Source organism: Aplidium turbinatum, chromosome 8 (genome assembly GCF_918807975.1).
Source record: "Aplidium turbinatum chromosome 8, kaAplTurb1.1, whole genome shotgun sequence".
Classification (NCBI taxonomy): domain Eukaryota; kingdom Metazoa; phylum Chordata; class Ascidiacea; order Aplousobranchia; family Polyclinidae; genus Aplidium; species Aplidium turbinatum.
In genome coordinates this window covers 19,872,031-19,888,602 of record NC_137479.1, presented here as the reverse complement: position 1 = coordinate 19,888,602, position 16,572 = coordinate 19,872,031, and the positions used below count along the sequence as shown (strand labels likewise).

Genomic DNA, 16,572 nt, shown 5'->3' with positions numbered 1-16,572 from the left:
CCATGCATGGAGCCATCTTACTTTCTTCGGAGAAAAAAATCACTTAAGTCTTAAGTTGTCACGCTTCAAAAGCGTCTGCTCGATATCAACGTTTCTTGGAAAACTTTTCTGTCTTACCGCATCAGCAGCAAAAGGCGGAGCTTCAGCGTGGAGAACTTAAAGCAACGTTTTTAGGGCTCAACCATTGGGATGCATGCTTAACGAAATGTTTCAGAACAGCGTTGAATACTGGTTCATCCACAGATTTATGTGCAAGTAATAAATCTCTTGTAAGCCAGGGTTGAGAAAAACCCGGGTTTTTTTAAAAAAGCCCAACCCGCCCGGGTTTTTTTAAAAAAACCCGGGCTTTTTCGGTTTTTTTTAAAAAGGATGCAAACAAAGGTAGATTCATGCTTATTTCACCTCAAAAACTACTTTTTACGAATGAAGTGCCTTTCACTCACAGTACATGCTTGCATAACTCAATAAAATAATGCACTAAGGCTGTTGTTGCTTGAATGTTGCATCATCCATTCATTTCAAGATCAAGTTGGATGTTGCATCATCCACTGATTTCTATACCAAGTTGATGCTACCGTGGTAGAAATCACATTATTGCATCATTTGCTTTAGATTTGAAGGCAAGGAACATTTATGCCATCATGTTTAAATATTTTTTATCATTTATATATATAGCCTACTGTATATTATATATCATATAGTAATGGATGAGCAATTGAGCGATTGCCTGGCCAATGGTCATTTAGGCAAATGCTCTGAAACAGCCATGCGTTAGAATCATGAATCTGTAATTGGTAAATAGCCTCCTAAATTGCATTTCACATCATATATACAGACTACAGTAGAGTAGTACTTTCACCAGTTTAACTATAAGGCCTTCTTTCATAAATGAGTTTTAATGTAGTATACACAAAGTGGCATTACTTGATTTTTGTGTACTGTACAATATCCACTGCGTTTTCAGTTTATTCTTGGAAATTTACTTCACAATCACATCCTTAAGTCCTAATTTAAAGTTTGTTTAAGTGCCTTTGTAGTGTTTTTGTTCATTTTTTTAATTTTCTAATAAAAACTGGACAAATATGATGTTCTGGGTTTTTTTATGGGTTTTTTAAGTGGGTTTTTTCAAAAAAACCCACCCGGGTTTTTTTGGGTCGGGTAAAATACCGACAACCCTGTTGTAAGCAGTACCAATTGAGGGACCTTCAGCAGCGGAAGGTTTAAGATGGATGACTAAAAATGCTGGCAAATAAACACAAACAATAAAAGAAACCATACGTTGAAGTTTACGGACATCTTGAGGCCCAAAACAATACCCAAAAATCAGCAATCTTAAGTAACCACTCGCTGTTGTTATTCAACGCGCATGGGACACCCTTTCTTGACGATAAAAAGTAGGGGTTTCAAATTTTCTAGAACATTCATCACTAAATGAACTGCCATAGCAAGAAGACACATATGGTCGCTCCGAAAAGATGAATCTTAGCTTCTTTCTTGTGCTCAGAAAACCATAAGATATTGGTTTTTAAATGATTTGCGGCTATAGCTGTGATGAAACTTTACAATATTGTCGGATTTTCAGATGTTGGGGCTTAAGTTTTGATATTTTCTTAATTATTTTCATCAAACCACCATCTTCGTATGCATTAGGGCCTTGCACTTTGCCTTCCAAAAAGCTTTTTGCGTGTGTAAAATAAATCTCATTTACATGGAAGAGACATTCAAAAGTGTGTACCACTACTAGGCTACTACCACTGTACTTAATTGCTAAACAAGGTGGAGCAACTTAACAATCGAAATAAAAGCATCACTGTAGCAAAATTGCTGTGTTTCTCATTTTTTTTGTCTAAAAATAAGCAAAAACATGTTTTTTCAAAATAACTCCTTTTCTGTTGCAGTTAGCGTTTCATATTGTATTGACAACAAATAGAAACTCGTCCCTTCCGGTCATTTTGGCACAAGCTCCAAGTCTCTAGCTCTTACCATATTCATGATAAGGCCAAAATAGCAAAATCCGCTAGCTGGCACATCAAGATGACGTCATAATGAAAAAAATAATGTCATTTTTGAAATCAGTGACGAAAATCCAGTTAGAATTTGACCCGAACCTAATTTTCCTGAAAAGTCGCCTAAAAGTGGGACACCCTACTACTTATACAGTAATTACACTTCAGCAGACTACTGACAAAACTGCAGATAGGCTACCAGCGTAGAATAGAGAATACAGAGTTTTTTTTGCACAATGGCAAAATTTACGAGCCAAAGGCCGAATCTGCTGTGATACACACACAGCCACTGATATTATGTTGAAGTCTCACAGCCTCACAAAGCATAGCCTACTCTGCAATTGTGCAAGTAGCTGGGCTACAGTCGAAAAAGTTTTAAACGCATTTTTTGTTGTAGGCAATTGTCCACTTCTTCGCAGCGATAAAAATGAAACTGACAAAAAACATCGCAAATGAAGAATTAGCCGAAAAAAAAACATTTTTCAAAAATGTAGGCTATTCGTTTGTTGTCAGTTTTCATGTTTGTTGAGTTTCTTTAAATGTTTATTACTTTTATTTATTTAAATTATGCATCAGACTTAAAATGATACATATTACAAATGTAATAACTGATGTACCGGTAATGTATAAGTGAAAAATAGTTTAAGGATTAAGTTATGATGTACTTACGCAAGTTGTACTTCGTTAATGGAAACTATTTTTATGCTGTAGTAGGCAGTGAACACTAAACATTAAACAATCAGGCTGTGCACGGACAATCACTTTGAGGGTTCGTTAAGAGCAGTGACCAAACTGAATTTACGGAAAACCGATTCATGTACAGGCAGCATGATCATATAGCCTACGTAGAATCAACATTTTAAAATTTATCCACAATTCACAAAACTTTTCTTTCTGATAAAAAGCTCAGCACACCTGAGTACAGTAGTGAGTAGTTATGAAGAACAATGCAAAACAAAAAGTTGAAAACGCAAAACCAATCGGACTATTACGTGAATAAAAATAAAACAGGCTAGTTTTAGGTTATCAAAGTTAAACAATACGCAGTCACATGATCACAAACTTTTAAAGGGTATTAATGGGGTGGTCTCTACAACACACGCTAAAATAAAACACCGAAACTGCAATCTTCCCAAGCTATGATTGTACGTCAGGATTAAACAGCAAGACTAAATTTACTTTTGGCTATTTTAAGTCCACAATAATACAACCGCTTTCCCGATCAATTCAAGTGTAGAAGTGAACTATTCTCAACGCAAATAAATCGTAACTCCGCATCAGTTATCGCCGCATGCACCATGGTAAGTTGAAACAAAAAAGAAGACTCTCGGTCCTTGATCTCATAAAACACGATAGTATTCCGAGTGAATCGCAAAATGTCAATGTGCTAGCGATGGTCAGCTCCCACTGCCTCAGAAACGTTGGTGAAGCCATCATGCTTAAGCATGAAAGCGAGTTGTTGTTTGATGGTCCCCACCACAGGTGGCCCTTCATATATCATAGCTGTGTAAAGTTGAACGAGAGAGGCACCCGCACGAATCTTCTGGTAAGCATCGTATCCATTCCATACACCTCCAACGCCGATGATAGGGATTTTACCTGAAAAGACCTTCAGTTATTTGCAAGATCATACTGAAATAAAATAATCTACTTAAAATAACCGAACTCGAAAAAAAAGACAAATGTAAACCAATTTCTATCATATAAAAGTATTAAAGTTGTTTCATTTACAACCAATCAGTTAATTATAGATTTCTAACTTTTTATTTATCTTTCAGCAATATCAATGTCATTACAAATCATACACAAAGTGCAACTAACGATACATTTCACTCACCATTAGTAAATTTATACATATCAGAAATTATGGAGGTTGATTTATCGCATAACGGCTTTCCGCTCAATCCTCCTGTTTCCTTCTTGTTCTGGCTTTTCAAGTAATCCGGCCGTTCGATTGTTGTGTTGGAGACGATAAGTCCATCAACTTTAGTCTGAACAGTTCCAACAAACACAACCCAATTGATAACTCAAAGTGTACTGCACATGATTTCTGATAATTTTGTTAGCATTATGGAAACACTACAGATGAAAAGTAAGGTTCTGTGGACAGGGCTTAGGCCAGGGGTGTCCAAACTTTTCCCAGGTTGGCCAGATTTGATGTGGAAGTGCCCATGAGCAAACAACCCCTGACAATCTTGTTTTGCGTCAAGAAAGATGCATACACAGTACACAGCGATGTTGTATTACTCAGTGTCATTTTCCTACAACAAAGCAATATGCATGCTTTTTTTTGCATGCATATCATGGGATATGATAAGTTAGGCTGTATAAGTTATATGCTTTCCATCAAAAACTAACACATCCAGAAACTTTGTAAAACGCAGCTGTGTTAATGTGAAGGATGAAACTGACTTCTGGAATTCTATACCTAGGTCAAGTCTGGTTCGAAGTTAGTAGTTGGCATTCGTTAAGTTTTCATCTCAAGCGGTTCTTGTTCAAGTCTATAACCGAGAACGTCTGCTCACACAAATATGTTGACCCGAACAAACTCAACATTTTCTTTGCAAACTTTAGCATTTCTGGAAATTTGTTTTTCTCCAGCTGCTGGTAAAAAGGCACAAAAGATATTGCTGTCGGCTTCGGCGTCGCAGAAAAGCTTAATTAGTAGGAGCCTCATCAGGGTTTAAGTGACGATGATGATGTTCGCCCTCCCTTTCCGAAGATGGCCAAGGAGACTGAGATCAAACTTTTTTAGTGTGGGCTTTGGTCAGTGAAGGCTACATGAGTGCGGAGATAGCTGATGAGGCCTATCTGTGCGGTGAAGCTTCTACTGCAGGATGGACATTGGAAGGATGGTTGGCTAGGACCAGGGTTGTTTGAGGCTCGGGCCTTGCGATGTTCTCGTTTTTTGACAGCAGATAGCGTACGGTGTTTCTCAGCTGATTCTGCGACTTTATAAATAAGACTGCGCAATGTTGGTCGTTCTGCGGCTAAGTCTTCCCATGAATCTACATCGATGGCGAATTCTTTTAAGAAAGCTTTTAAAGTGTCTTTAAAGCGTTTACTTTGACCCCTTACATGACGTTTACGTTTGCCGTTTAGTCAGTTCGTTAGAGTTTAAGTCAAAAGAAAGTGAATAGCAATAAGCCCTTTACAACTGCAGTAAAATCTCTAAAGCGGTCGTTAAAATTGCTAGCAAGAAAATAAATGAATGCTCGACTGTATCACACTCATTACAATTCACTCCAGGCAAAAATTTAGTTCATTTCGCAATTATGGCGCAACAATGATTCCAAATTTTCTCGCCTAGCTTTTGTCTGTGAGAAAATACAGTTGTCATTAATTTAAAAAAATGCAAACTGAATTTGTACAATTTCTGTGTGTTTGCAGGCCAAAAATAACACATTGTGCAACAACAGGCCTGAGCTATACAAAAACGTATCGCAACTTCAGACATCTCTGGCTTATGCAAATCTTTACGCAAGGAAACAAAAACTGAGCTGTATAACAAAATAATGCACCGACCTTGACAATAGATGCCGCGATGTCTTTTTTGTCGCTCTCGTTAAGATCAGGAGCGATTTTAACAAACACTGGGGGTTGATTGTCAAGCTTGTCTCTGGCAGCAAGAACCTGACAAAAACACGCAAAACAAAAAAACATTGATTTAATTGTGCAACTTAAAAAACTATAGACATAACTATTTTTAACTGTGTGGCAAAAAGTACGGAAGTAATCGGAGTGAAGGAAGAAGATGTTGCTGACAGAGTGTTGTGGAGGATTGCAATCTGCACCGGCGACCCCACTTGCAATGGGAATAAAGTCAGAAGAAGAATTAGACGCAACTATTTCACATTGTCAGTGAAGAAAACTGCTGAAAGTAAATTCTTTGTATGTTCATGTACAATGCAACCATTCACATATAAGTCTTACTGATGAGCAGATATCTTCAAGCTGATCAACTTTTTGCAATTTTCTTAATCCTGGAGTGTTTGGACTAGACACATTGATGACGATATAATCAGCAAAGCCACCTAATGCATGGACTCCTTTCACATAATCTTCAGTGCTATTTGGAGAAGTTTTATTTTTCCCCAAGTTAACACCCAACACCACGTCGTGTGATCCACCTGAAACGTAATGAAATGGAAACCACATTAAAGTTATTTTCTTCATGTAACAAAGCACACAACGACAATCGGCAACAAAACTTTTCCTTTTCAAATCACTTCAAACTCGCCACATGTTCACTAAAGAAGGGGCACAACTGATGGTTGCAAACCACCCATCTCTGGTAAGCAAAACGAAGAAACTCTATATATTTTAAGTTATTCGGATTATGGACTATTGCATTTGTATATATATAAAATTTGGCCAGATAGCCTTAAGTATTTAAGTACGTTTGACTCCCTCATTGCATATACCTGAAGTTACTGTACTGGAGAAAACTACCCAAATAGGATATGTAAAACTTTTAGTCAGTATTTTCACAGAAAAATAATCAAAACTAATCAGCAGAAGAAAAAACTCTACAATATTTCATCATTCCAAAAAAACTTTTGTAAAAGCCATAATCCTACAATATAATGGGTTATATATTGAGTTTGACACTAAGAAGTACAAGAATTCAAAATTGGAAAAACCTGTATATTAGGGTGCATCATCTCCCCCTTATTTTGGAAATTGAATTTGTTCCATTGATAAATGGTGTCCATTTAAGGTAAAATGACACCAAAAAAATTTTGGTGGTCAGGGGACCCTCCCTACCACCACCTCCTGACCCCCCTAAATCGGCTTTTCAAAAATCGCCATAACTCAAAAACCAAACAAGATAGACATATGTTGTTTGGTACCAAATTTGCTGTACCTACTTGATTTAATTCAAATCTGCAGAAAAAAACTACATTTAAAAAGTCTCACGAATTAGTTTCTTAGGAAGCTACCAGCACAGATGTGTAAATAATTGTAGTGTACAAGAAAACTCACATGCAACAAGCAGTTGATAACTCGTGCTATTTACTTTGAGGTTTGTGCTAATTTACAGCAGACACAGTGACCATAATTACTTGAAACAGCATGAAGACTTTTTCAACAAAACTTTCATTATTACAACAGCTGATGCATTAACCAAGCCATTTCCATTTGATGCTGATAGAAATTTCTTGATTTCGATGTTTGGGGATCATTCAGCAACTATTGGAAGTTATGACCGATCAAATTTTGTAAAAAGTAAGCAAAAACAGCACAAAAAGACTAAATCAAAGAAGGAATGCTGCAGTTAATGCACTGAGAAGTCAGTTTGAAAAGGTGCCTTCAGACATTTTTTCCTGGTTATCATAAACGTCTGACAGTGCAACATCAGGGGATGATAATGTGCAAAGCTGTAGCACAGAATCAGATGCACACAGGAGAACATTGAAAACTGGTGCACTTCTGGATGTGCCTTATAATATCCTGGCAAGAAATTCAGTTGTTGAAGTTATGGCGAGATGCGGGATTTCACCAGCAGCTGGATCAGCTTTTCTACAAAGCTTCATGAATGGAATGCACATACTCAGGAACAGAAGAGCTCACTGATTCACAGTTGTTATCAAAATTTGCATTGTCATACACGGCATGTGATTGATACAAAAGAATTATAGCATGTCGGAAATCATCAAAGAAGACTGGACACCACTGTTGTTGTATAACATACATTGGGATTCCAAGCTGCTTCCACTATTTCAAGACAAGTATAAGAAGGATGAAATAATGCCAGTTTTGATATCAACAGATCTTGAGACCAAACGGCTTGGTGTGCCAACGTTTAGCCCCGACGATGAGCAGTCAGTTGGGAGTATTGTTGGGGACTTCACTTCTGACTTACTAAGTGACCGGAACTGTTCTTTAGATGGGGCTGTAAGTATGGTTTTCGATACCACATCTACAAACACTGGTCTGTGATCAGGAGGCTGTGTGGAGCTGCAAAACAGATTAGACAAGCCACTGCTATGGTGTGCCTGCAGAAAGCACATTGGAGAGCTGATTGTTGGCAGTGTGTTTGACGTATTGTGAATCAAAACCTCCATGTCTCCAGAAATTACAATGCTTAAAAACTTTCGAACTTACTTTAGTCAATTAGTCATGTGTCTCAAGAACAGTTTGTGCCTTCCTCCTTGCTTAAATGAACCTGACTGCATTTCACCTGACGGAATAAATTTTCTAAATGTATTAAAAAAAGATGCCCACAGATCTTGCTACTCAGCTGCTTACAAAAAAAGATAACAATGACATACCTAGAGAAGACTATAATGAGCTCCAAATAGTCCCACCGAGTGCATTCATATCAACAGCTGATGCTCTCATAGAAACCATGATGCACAGCTTAACTAAGCAAACACTCAAGTCTGTACTGAACTAAGCACTAGAAATAGGATACTTTATAGCAATTAGATAATAAGATACTTTATAGCAACTAGTTCTGTTAATGAAAAAACGTTATATTATACTGTATTGTTATAATACTTTCTAAATAACTAGTACTGGTATATACCTAAACATCACTGATTAACATGAAAATCTAACTGACTGGAATTTAACTTTATGTTAACAACATGGCTTACTGCTGGGAGAACAAAATACAAAGTCAAGAAATAATTCCAACTGAAATGTGGGAGGACTGAAATGATATCACTGCCCTATCACTTAGCTAATCACATCAATGGAAATTGCATTATGGAGAAATTATGTCAGTAATTATGGTCACTGTGTCTGCTGTAAATTAGTACAAACCTCAAAGTAAATAGCACAAGTTATCAACTGCTTGTTGCATGTGAGTTTTCTTGTACACTACAATTATTTACACATCTGTGCTGGTAGCCTCCTAAGAAACTAATTCGTGAGACTCTTTAAACGTAGTTTTTTTCTGCAGATTTGAATTAAATCAAGTAGGTACAACAAATTTGGTACCAAACAACATATGTCTATCTTGTTTGGTTTTTGAGTTATGGCGATTTTTGAAAAGCCGATTTAGGGGGGTCAGGAGGTGGTGGTAGGGAGGGTCCCCTGACCACCAAAATTTTTTTGGTGTCATTTTACCTTAAATGGACACCATTTATCAATGGAACAAATTCAATTTCCAAAATAAGGGGGAGATGATGCACCCTACTGTATATATCTTATAAAAATATGCTTACTAGATTTGTATGCTTTCAACCGTTTGGCTGCTGCATCATGACCACAGCTGTTAAAGCCATACCTGACGTAAAACATATATTTTACTTAAATGACAACATTATAAAAAGATGAATGAATATTCAAAGGTTATATATAATATATATATATTATATACATAGGCGTCGATTTTTTCTTAGAAGAGACGAATTCTGGGTGGGCGAGAGTTTTCAAACAGATTTCATTGAATGTGTATTGTGTATGTTTGCAAATTCGCAATGGTTCAGTCTTCGAAATAAGCATATTTTTACTTCGGCAAAAACGTTGCCGAGGCCAAACGGCAAAATTTGAAATTGCCTCGGCAATTACTGTGAATATTTATTAGGAAAAGATTGTACTAAAACATGTAAAACGAGAAGCGAAAAATATACTAGAGTAGTCTATTACGAACGCATTGTTTGATTTGTTGTGATGTAATAATACCAAAAGTAGTGATAAAGCGAGCAACGCGATACGCACGCTGTTACGGTAATTCACGTTGAAAAACTCACCGGGAGGGGAAAGTAAGTTAATTTTGGGTTGATTCAACGTTCGAGTCAGCACAAATCGATTTAATTTTTCCGGCGGGTTATATTGCGTAACAACAATGCCCAATAAGAAATTTACGTTTGTTTTACATTAATTTGACATCTAGCGATGTTGAATTATCATAAAATAACGTTAATTACTCAACCAGGTACAGGTAACATATTAATAGCTCCCTGCGAGAAGATCGCCTCGATTTACGTAAGCTTATAAGCCAACATAATTTCGGCACAATTAGGACACTGCGAGCAACACAAAGTCTGTTTGATAACTAGTCAGAATCGATATCATCAGATTCTGTATCAGCTGGACGAGATAACGGAAAGCGAGGCGCAACAAGGAGTAGATGCTTACAATAATTTGACGTCTACTGGAGTTAAATCAATACAAATAGCAGGCCTTGAAACAACTTTTTTTTTTCCGGCGGCCAAACGTGTCCGACTGAAGCAAGCTGTTCGGCGGCCATCGGAACTTCGACACGCATCAACATACAGTCTTCGCAATTAGCACATTTTTACTTCGGCAGAAGCGAAAAATATACTAGAGTAGTCTGTCACGACCGCACTGTTTGATTTGTTGTGATGTAATAATGCCAAAAGTAGCGATAAAGCAAGCTACAAGATACGCACGTGGCACGCTGTTGCAGGAATTCACGTTAAATAACTCACGGGGAAAAGTAAGTTAATTTTGGGTTGATTCAACGTTCGAGTCCGCACAAATCGATTTAATTTTTCCGCTCGGTTATATTGCGTAACAACAATGCATAACAACAATGTTACAATAAGAAAGTTACGTTTGTTTTACATTAATTCGACATCTAGCAACGTTGAATTATCATAAAATAACGTCAATTGCTCAACCAGGTAGCCTACAGGTAACAAATTAATAGCTCCCTGTGAGAAGATTGCCTCGATTTACGTATACACTAACATAATTTCAGCACAATTGGGATACTGCGAACAACACAAAGTCTGTTTGATAAAGAACTAGCTGTCAGAATCGGAATCATCAGATGCTGTATCGGAGCACGAGGTTGTCGCGTCATCACTGGAATCAGACACATCAAGAGGCTCATCGCTTAGCTGTAAATCTATACCGTCTTTGCCGTTCGCAATGAAGTGTCCACGTTTTGCGGCTTTCGGGCCTTGATACCACTCCACAAGTCCACAGGCCTCTTTCTTTTTCATAAAGATCAATCAGGGTGTTGACTAGGGAACAAATCTATGCTGTGCCATAACGACTGGGAGGAATGTATAACCCTAACGTTACAAGCGCTCGTGTGGCCTCGGCATTTTTATTGCCGACGCTAATGCGCCATTTGCCGACGCTAATTTCGAAGACTGAATTTATCGCATTAATAAAGTGTATTGTGATGTCACTTGCATCCTGCTTATCGTCAGACATCAGCTGCTTGATCACTCAATAATGTTAACAATTCAAGCATATACAGGGTGTATTGTGATTTATCGAGTGCTTTACCTCTTTTCTAGTCCTTTGTGATTATAAGTGGCAAAGTACTACTACTTTATTTACAAGGCCGCTTGTGTAAAATTTTCTCGGAACTTCATGGCGGACAAATGCGGCCGACGGAAGGGCGAGACCCGGCGGACAAAATGTCGGTTTTTGTAGGTTAATCGCGGCGATGGCCGCCTTCAGTTTCGAGGCCTGAATTATAGGGTGATATTTTTATAAAAGATTCTCCCAGCTGGGCACGTGTCTAAGCGCCGGCGAAGTAGGAAGTAACCCAAACAAAACATCCAGAAATAGTAAGATTGAATCAACATTCTAGTCTGGTGTAGTCTAAGAAAATTAGTTTTTTCTTGTAATCTTGTTGTCCTTACAATCACCTCGGCAATTGCCGACGCTAATTTCGAAAAGTGTGGTTAGTCTTTCTCACAAAGACTGAGTTTAGCGTCGCTGCAGCAATTAAGCTTTAATAGGTTGGATGTTTTCTTTCTTGCATCTTGCGATCTTATGAGCACTGCTAAACTAAACAAACTTCTTTTATGTTTTCCTTTGCAACCAAAAAAGCGCGTGACTCTTGACCTGTTATCTTTAAAGTGGCGCCTTCGGATTTGCCGCATTTGTAAAAGCGATTGTTTTTAGTACGTCTTTAGTTTGTATCGGTTATTTTATTGTCATGTTCATTATGATGTCATATTCACATTCCCTTACGCTGACCGGGAACTGAAGTTTGATTGTGACGTAACGAAAGTGAAACCATTCGGAGAAAAGATCAAATTGCCGACGCAAATTTGGAGAAAAGATCAAACGTGGCTTTCTCTCACCAGGAATTGCCAGCTGTGGCAGTTGCCGTAGCAACAACAATGCAGTGCGTACCGCCGTTTTTCCACGCAGCGTTGTTACGGAATTGCTTTGTTCTGTCGGATACCTAGCGAGAGACATAGCGTAAAACAAGAAGTTGCGCTGCAGTTGGTTGGATAGTCCAGCGTTTAAGAAAAACGGAAATAATTGTAACGAACACTTCATAAGTGTCATGAAAACAGGGTGGGCGAAACATATTTTGCCCACCCTCGTTTCACGGCAGGGTGGGCGTCGCCCACCCTGCCCACCCTATTTCGACGCCTATGATTATATATATTATGTATATTATATATATATTATATTTGATAAGCGGTGATAAGCGGTTGCATGTTGTTATGTGTGAGAATTGGCAATCAGACCAAGAGTTTACAATAGTAGTCTGAAAAAGTGAAGGCAAAAAATAGCCTATAGTATAAGAAAAAGGAAACAGATTGCTTCTGATAAGGTAAATAGCCCATTTGAGGAAGTGCCTTAGCACCAGACCTTCTTTTCCAGCTAGCTTTTCCCACTTTTGATAAAAAAAATATACGTTTGTTTCCTAATTGCGATTTGTTAGTTAATTAGGGAAGTTTAAAAAAAAATTCAAGCAAATCTGATGTATTACCAAACAAGTCCAAACATGGCAACAAGCTGAGACTGCACAACTTGATATCAAATGACGGAATTGAGTTAACGCGATTTTTTTCTGAAATAAAAATTATTGACAACCTGTTGATTACAGCACCATCTTCTGGGAGACGAAATACTCTTGGCTTTTTATTGCCTTTCTGTGGCAAAGGTGTGACACTTCCAACTTCCACAAAACCAAACCCCACTTTCTCCAAGCCAGTCATTGCTTCGGCATGCTTATCCAGTCCTGCTGCTATTCCAATTGGGTTGGAAAACGTTTTGTTCAGAACAGTTGTTTTCTGGAATAAGAATAGCACATTTCTTTATTTTATGTATTATCTTCTCAATGGATAAATGATCTTGAGAATAATAACTTTAGTCTGAGACTGGGGTAGCTCATGTTATGAACAGTACTACGTGGACAATAAGTGTGAAATGCTTTGTACAACATGCTGATGAGGATAACCATAACAGAGTTTGATTTGGGGTCTAATGTACTATTGTACTGCCACTGCTATCCTCTCTTCTTGGGTCCAATCAACTAGTTTTAGCCTTTGAACCTGTACATCAACAAGATCTAATGTCGATAATGAAATGATCTTTTTTATTAATCTTTAAAATTTGATAATTAGTACACAAGTGATGAACTGATGATTCTCAAAACAGAAACAAATTTTTCATATGCAATAAAGTTGTATATATATACTTGTTTAACAATTACACAATCGTTTTTAACATGAGCTGCAAAGCAATCTGGCAAGAAATTACAAATAAAACTGCAAAGCTTTGCCTATGAGGTACAATTTCAATAAGAAACACCTTAGTAAAATAAACATTTCTTGTGGTAACTCACCAATATTGCATCATCCTTTACTCTGCATTGGGGAACCCACCCATGGGATAAAAATTTTATAGAAAGGTTATGAGCAGTTTCAGGATTGCAAAAATAGTGAAGATGTGGCATGAGAACTTTTGAATAAAAATGAGGCTGTCCTTGGTATGCTTGCACTCCACAGCACACACCGACTGCTCCCCAAACCAAGGCTGTAGTTTCTACAATATGACGCTAAATAAAAGAAACAATATTTAGCCTGTATGCAATATATCACCTTTGTTTCAACAACAAAAATTCCACTGCAGGCCTTTCATCTCTTATATTTTTTCAGCCACCAAGCATGGCCTACTACAGCTTCATTTCGCCAGCCAACATATAAATCTGTCATTACAGCAAAAAGCGCTTTCTCCTACCCAATAGACTTAATTTCATTTAATGTAGATTTTGTGATGTGTATTTCGTTAGTGTTGAGTTACTGCAGTTTTCGAATTTTTATAGGCAACGTTCAGCGTTTTTGTGAAACATTCCTCAGCAATAGTTGCAATCGGTGTGTGAGAGACTTTGCTTTGTTTGAGAATAAAGTTTCACATGTAAACGCAAGTGGAAAAATATTGACTTACGTGGAAGCCGACAACCTTGTTTAGGATGCCACTTTTCAACGTCCAACACCACAATGTCTGCCGGAAGCTTAAAAGCCTGAACTTAATACAAAATGCTGTGGCTATAGCTACCATATATGGTAATCATAACCTCTGAGGCTCAGTGGCGTATTATATAGTGTCTATTTATTTAAGCAGACTTTTACACACATTCACATGTTAAGTTAGCTGTTCAGATCATATCAAAATAAACTGATATCAAATAGATCATATCAAAATAAACTGATGTCAAATGGATCAGAATATCAAAATATATTCTATCTTATATGGTGTCTCTTGATGCAGCTAAGTAATGTAAAATGTTTGACGTTGCAATGTATGAAGCCTGATGTCAGGCAGCACCTTGACTGGTTAACCGCAAGATTGTTTGGTGCTGCCAGACCTTTCTATTGCTATATTTTGATTTTGTGTAAATGTGTTTTTGTTTTCTCGACACAATTAGGAAGGTAAATATAACGAACAATTCTCTCTCTCCAGCCCCAGGTGTTTTTCGTTTTCTTTTTTTAGAGTTATGCTGTGCCTTTATATGATATCATACCGTATGTATACTCCAGGTAGTATTGACTTGTTTTTCTTGATGTTTTGTCTCTTGTTTATGACTTCCTTGTTAGTATTCTATTTCATTTTTTTTACTATTTTTGTTAAGTAAGTTATCTTGAAGGTGAAAAAGCACTACTGTGCTTGCAACACTATCATTATTATCAATTATCACTATCATAAACATAATAACTCTTGCCTTTTTTGCTGACTATAACAATACAAAAGCTAATATATAATAATAGCTTTGAAATTCGTAATTTGTTCTGTCGCATTATGTGGTGGCAAGTTTATTTGATTGTGGTGCATGCAAAAATTTGCATATTTGCAAAAATATGCCCTTGAGCACAAGATGTCATGCTCAACTGGGGTAGGAGACCATACCCTTAGAGCAGTGGTTCTCAATTTTTTAGTGATTGCGTACCACTTGGCAACTTTTACTAGCGCTGCGTACCACCTAGTAGCGTAGCCAGTAATTTTGAAAGAGGGGGGGGATTGACGGCCGGCGGGCGAAGCCCGACGGCGTCTTTGCCGAAGGCAACACACAACGGCGGGGGGTCTGGGGGCCTCTCCCAGAAAATTTTGAAAAGTTACTTTGAATTTGGTGCGTTCTGAGAGCATTTTCAACAAAAATGTGGCATAGCAAAGTACCACTTGGAAAGCTCCCGCGTACCACTAGTGGTACGCGTACCACAGATTGAGAACCATTGCCTTAGAGCAACTATTAATAATGAACAATGAAATAAAATGTATCAAGTAAAGTGAAGAAAATATACATGCCAAGCTATTTTGTGTGCAGTGAAAGTATAAAAGCATTTTCTCAATCAAATATCTTTTTTGCAAACACAATGCAGGAAAATGGATAAGTCATCATAGGCCTATCAACCACAAGTATGATTCAGTAAATTTCAAGTATCATTAATGACATTATAATAACTATTTATTTAAACAACATATCAATGAGCTTACTGTTAAGTGTCTGTGCATTTACATAATCTGTATTGGAAACCTGTAAAGCACTAGTATATAATGACTCGTGTCTTGCTGTCGGGTATTCTTTGTTCTGTCACGCAAATACAAGAGCTATGAGTATGACAAGTACGGTAGTTACATTTGAACTATAAAGTATTGTAAGCAGGCTAGGCAGACACAAGACTTACCATTATAAAGATATTAATCCAGGAAGATAAAAATCATGTTAAGGCTATCTTAAAATTCTCATAAATACTTCTTAATTTTTTTCTACGCCTGTCAATGAAAGCCAAATAGAATTCAAAAAGTAACGCTAGGAGTCTGTTTCTTTGTTTTCGTAAACCAGAAAAAATGTACAAACACAAAACGAAAATAGTTTGTACAACATGGATGGCAGCAAAGACCAAAAGGTCACTAAAGTCAAAAGTCTGCAACTCAGAAGTTGTCTAAATAAATAAGCGTACCCACTATTTGTAAATAGATGCGAAATTTTTTCCAAGCTAAACCTTTAGTTGTATGGTATGAGCATAGTATGAGCAACGAGATATAACACAATGAGTGGAAACTCCTCTTTTTGCTCCGTTTTACGTGTCGGCCGTCACGCTTCACTACAGACACTTGCGCAGTAGATTAAACGGACATCACAAGAGTTTTAGATGGGATGTTCCTTCGATTTTATGTGCGTTGAGCTCTACCACTGAGCTATCTCACCGCCTAAGGTGCTTGGCTAATTAGTAATATAGTTTTGTACCATGGGTAAGGTGCTATTTACATCTTAGGCTATTTTCAACCTATTATTTAACATTATGTTATTGTCAGAAGCCTAAAATTAAACTCTAGTGTAGCCTTAAAGTTAACCCAGCCAGGCTACTGTTAGCCTGTCAGCAACTTA

At 37.4% G+C, this 16,572-nt stretch overlaps 1 protein-coding gene across 1 annotated transcript; it reads right to left on the bottom strand.

Annotated features, from left to right (window-relative positions):
• Positions 1-1,949: 1,949 nt before the first annotated feature.
• On the bottom strand, positions 1,950-15,958 carry LOC145775316 (dihydroorotate dehydrogenase (quinone), mitochondrial-like). Its single transcript, XM_082586588.1, has 8 exons — positions 15,869-15,958; positions 13,531-13,743; positions 12,777-12,976; positions 9,182-9,243; positions 5,940-6,136; positions 5,532-5,639; positions 3,844-3,997; positions 1,950-3,605 (listed from the first exon to the last, which is right to left on the bottom strand). Exons 1-8 carry the CDS (start codon positions 15,869-15,871, stop codon positions 3,394-3,396), a joined length of 1,149 nt encoding a protein of 382 aa, XP_082442714.1. The 5' UTR covers positions 15,872-15,958; the 3' UTR covers positions 1,950-3,393.
• Positions 15,959-16,572: the final 614 nt, after the last annotated feature.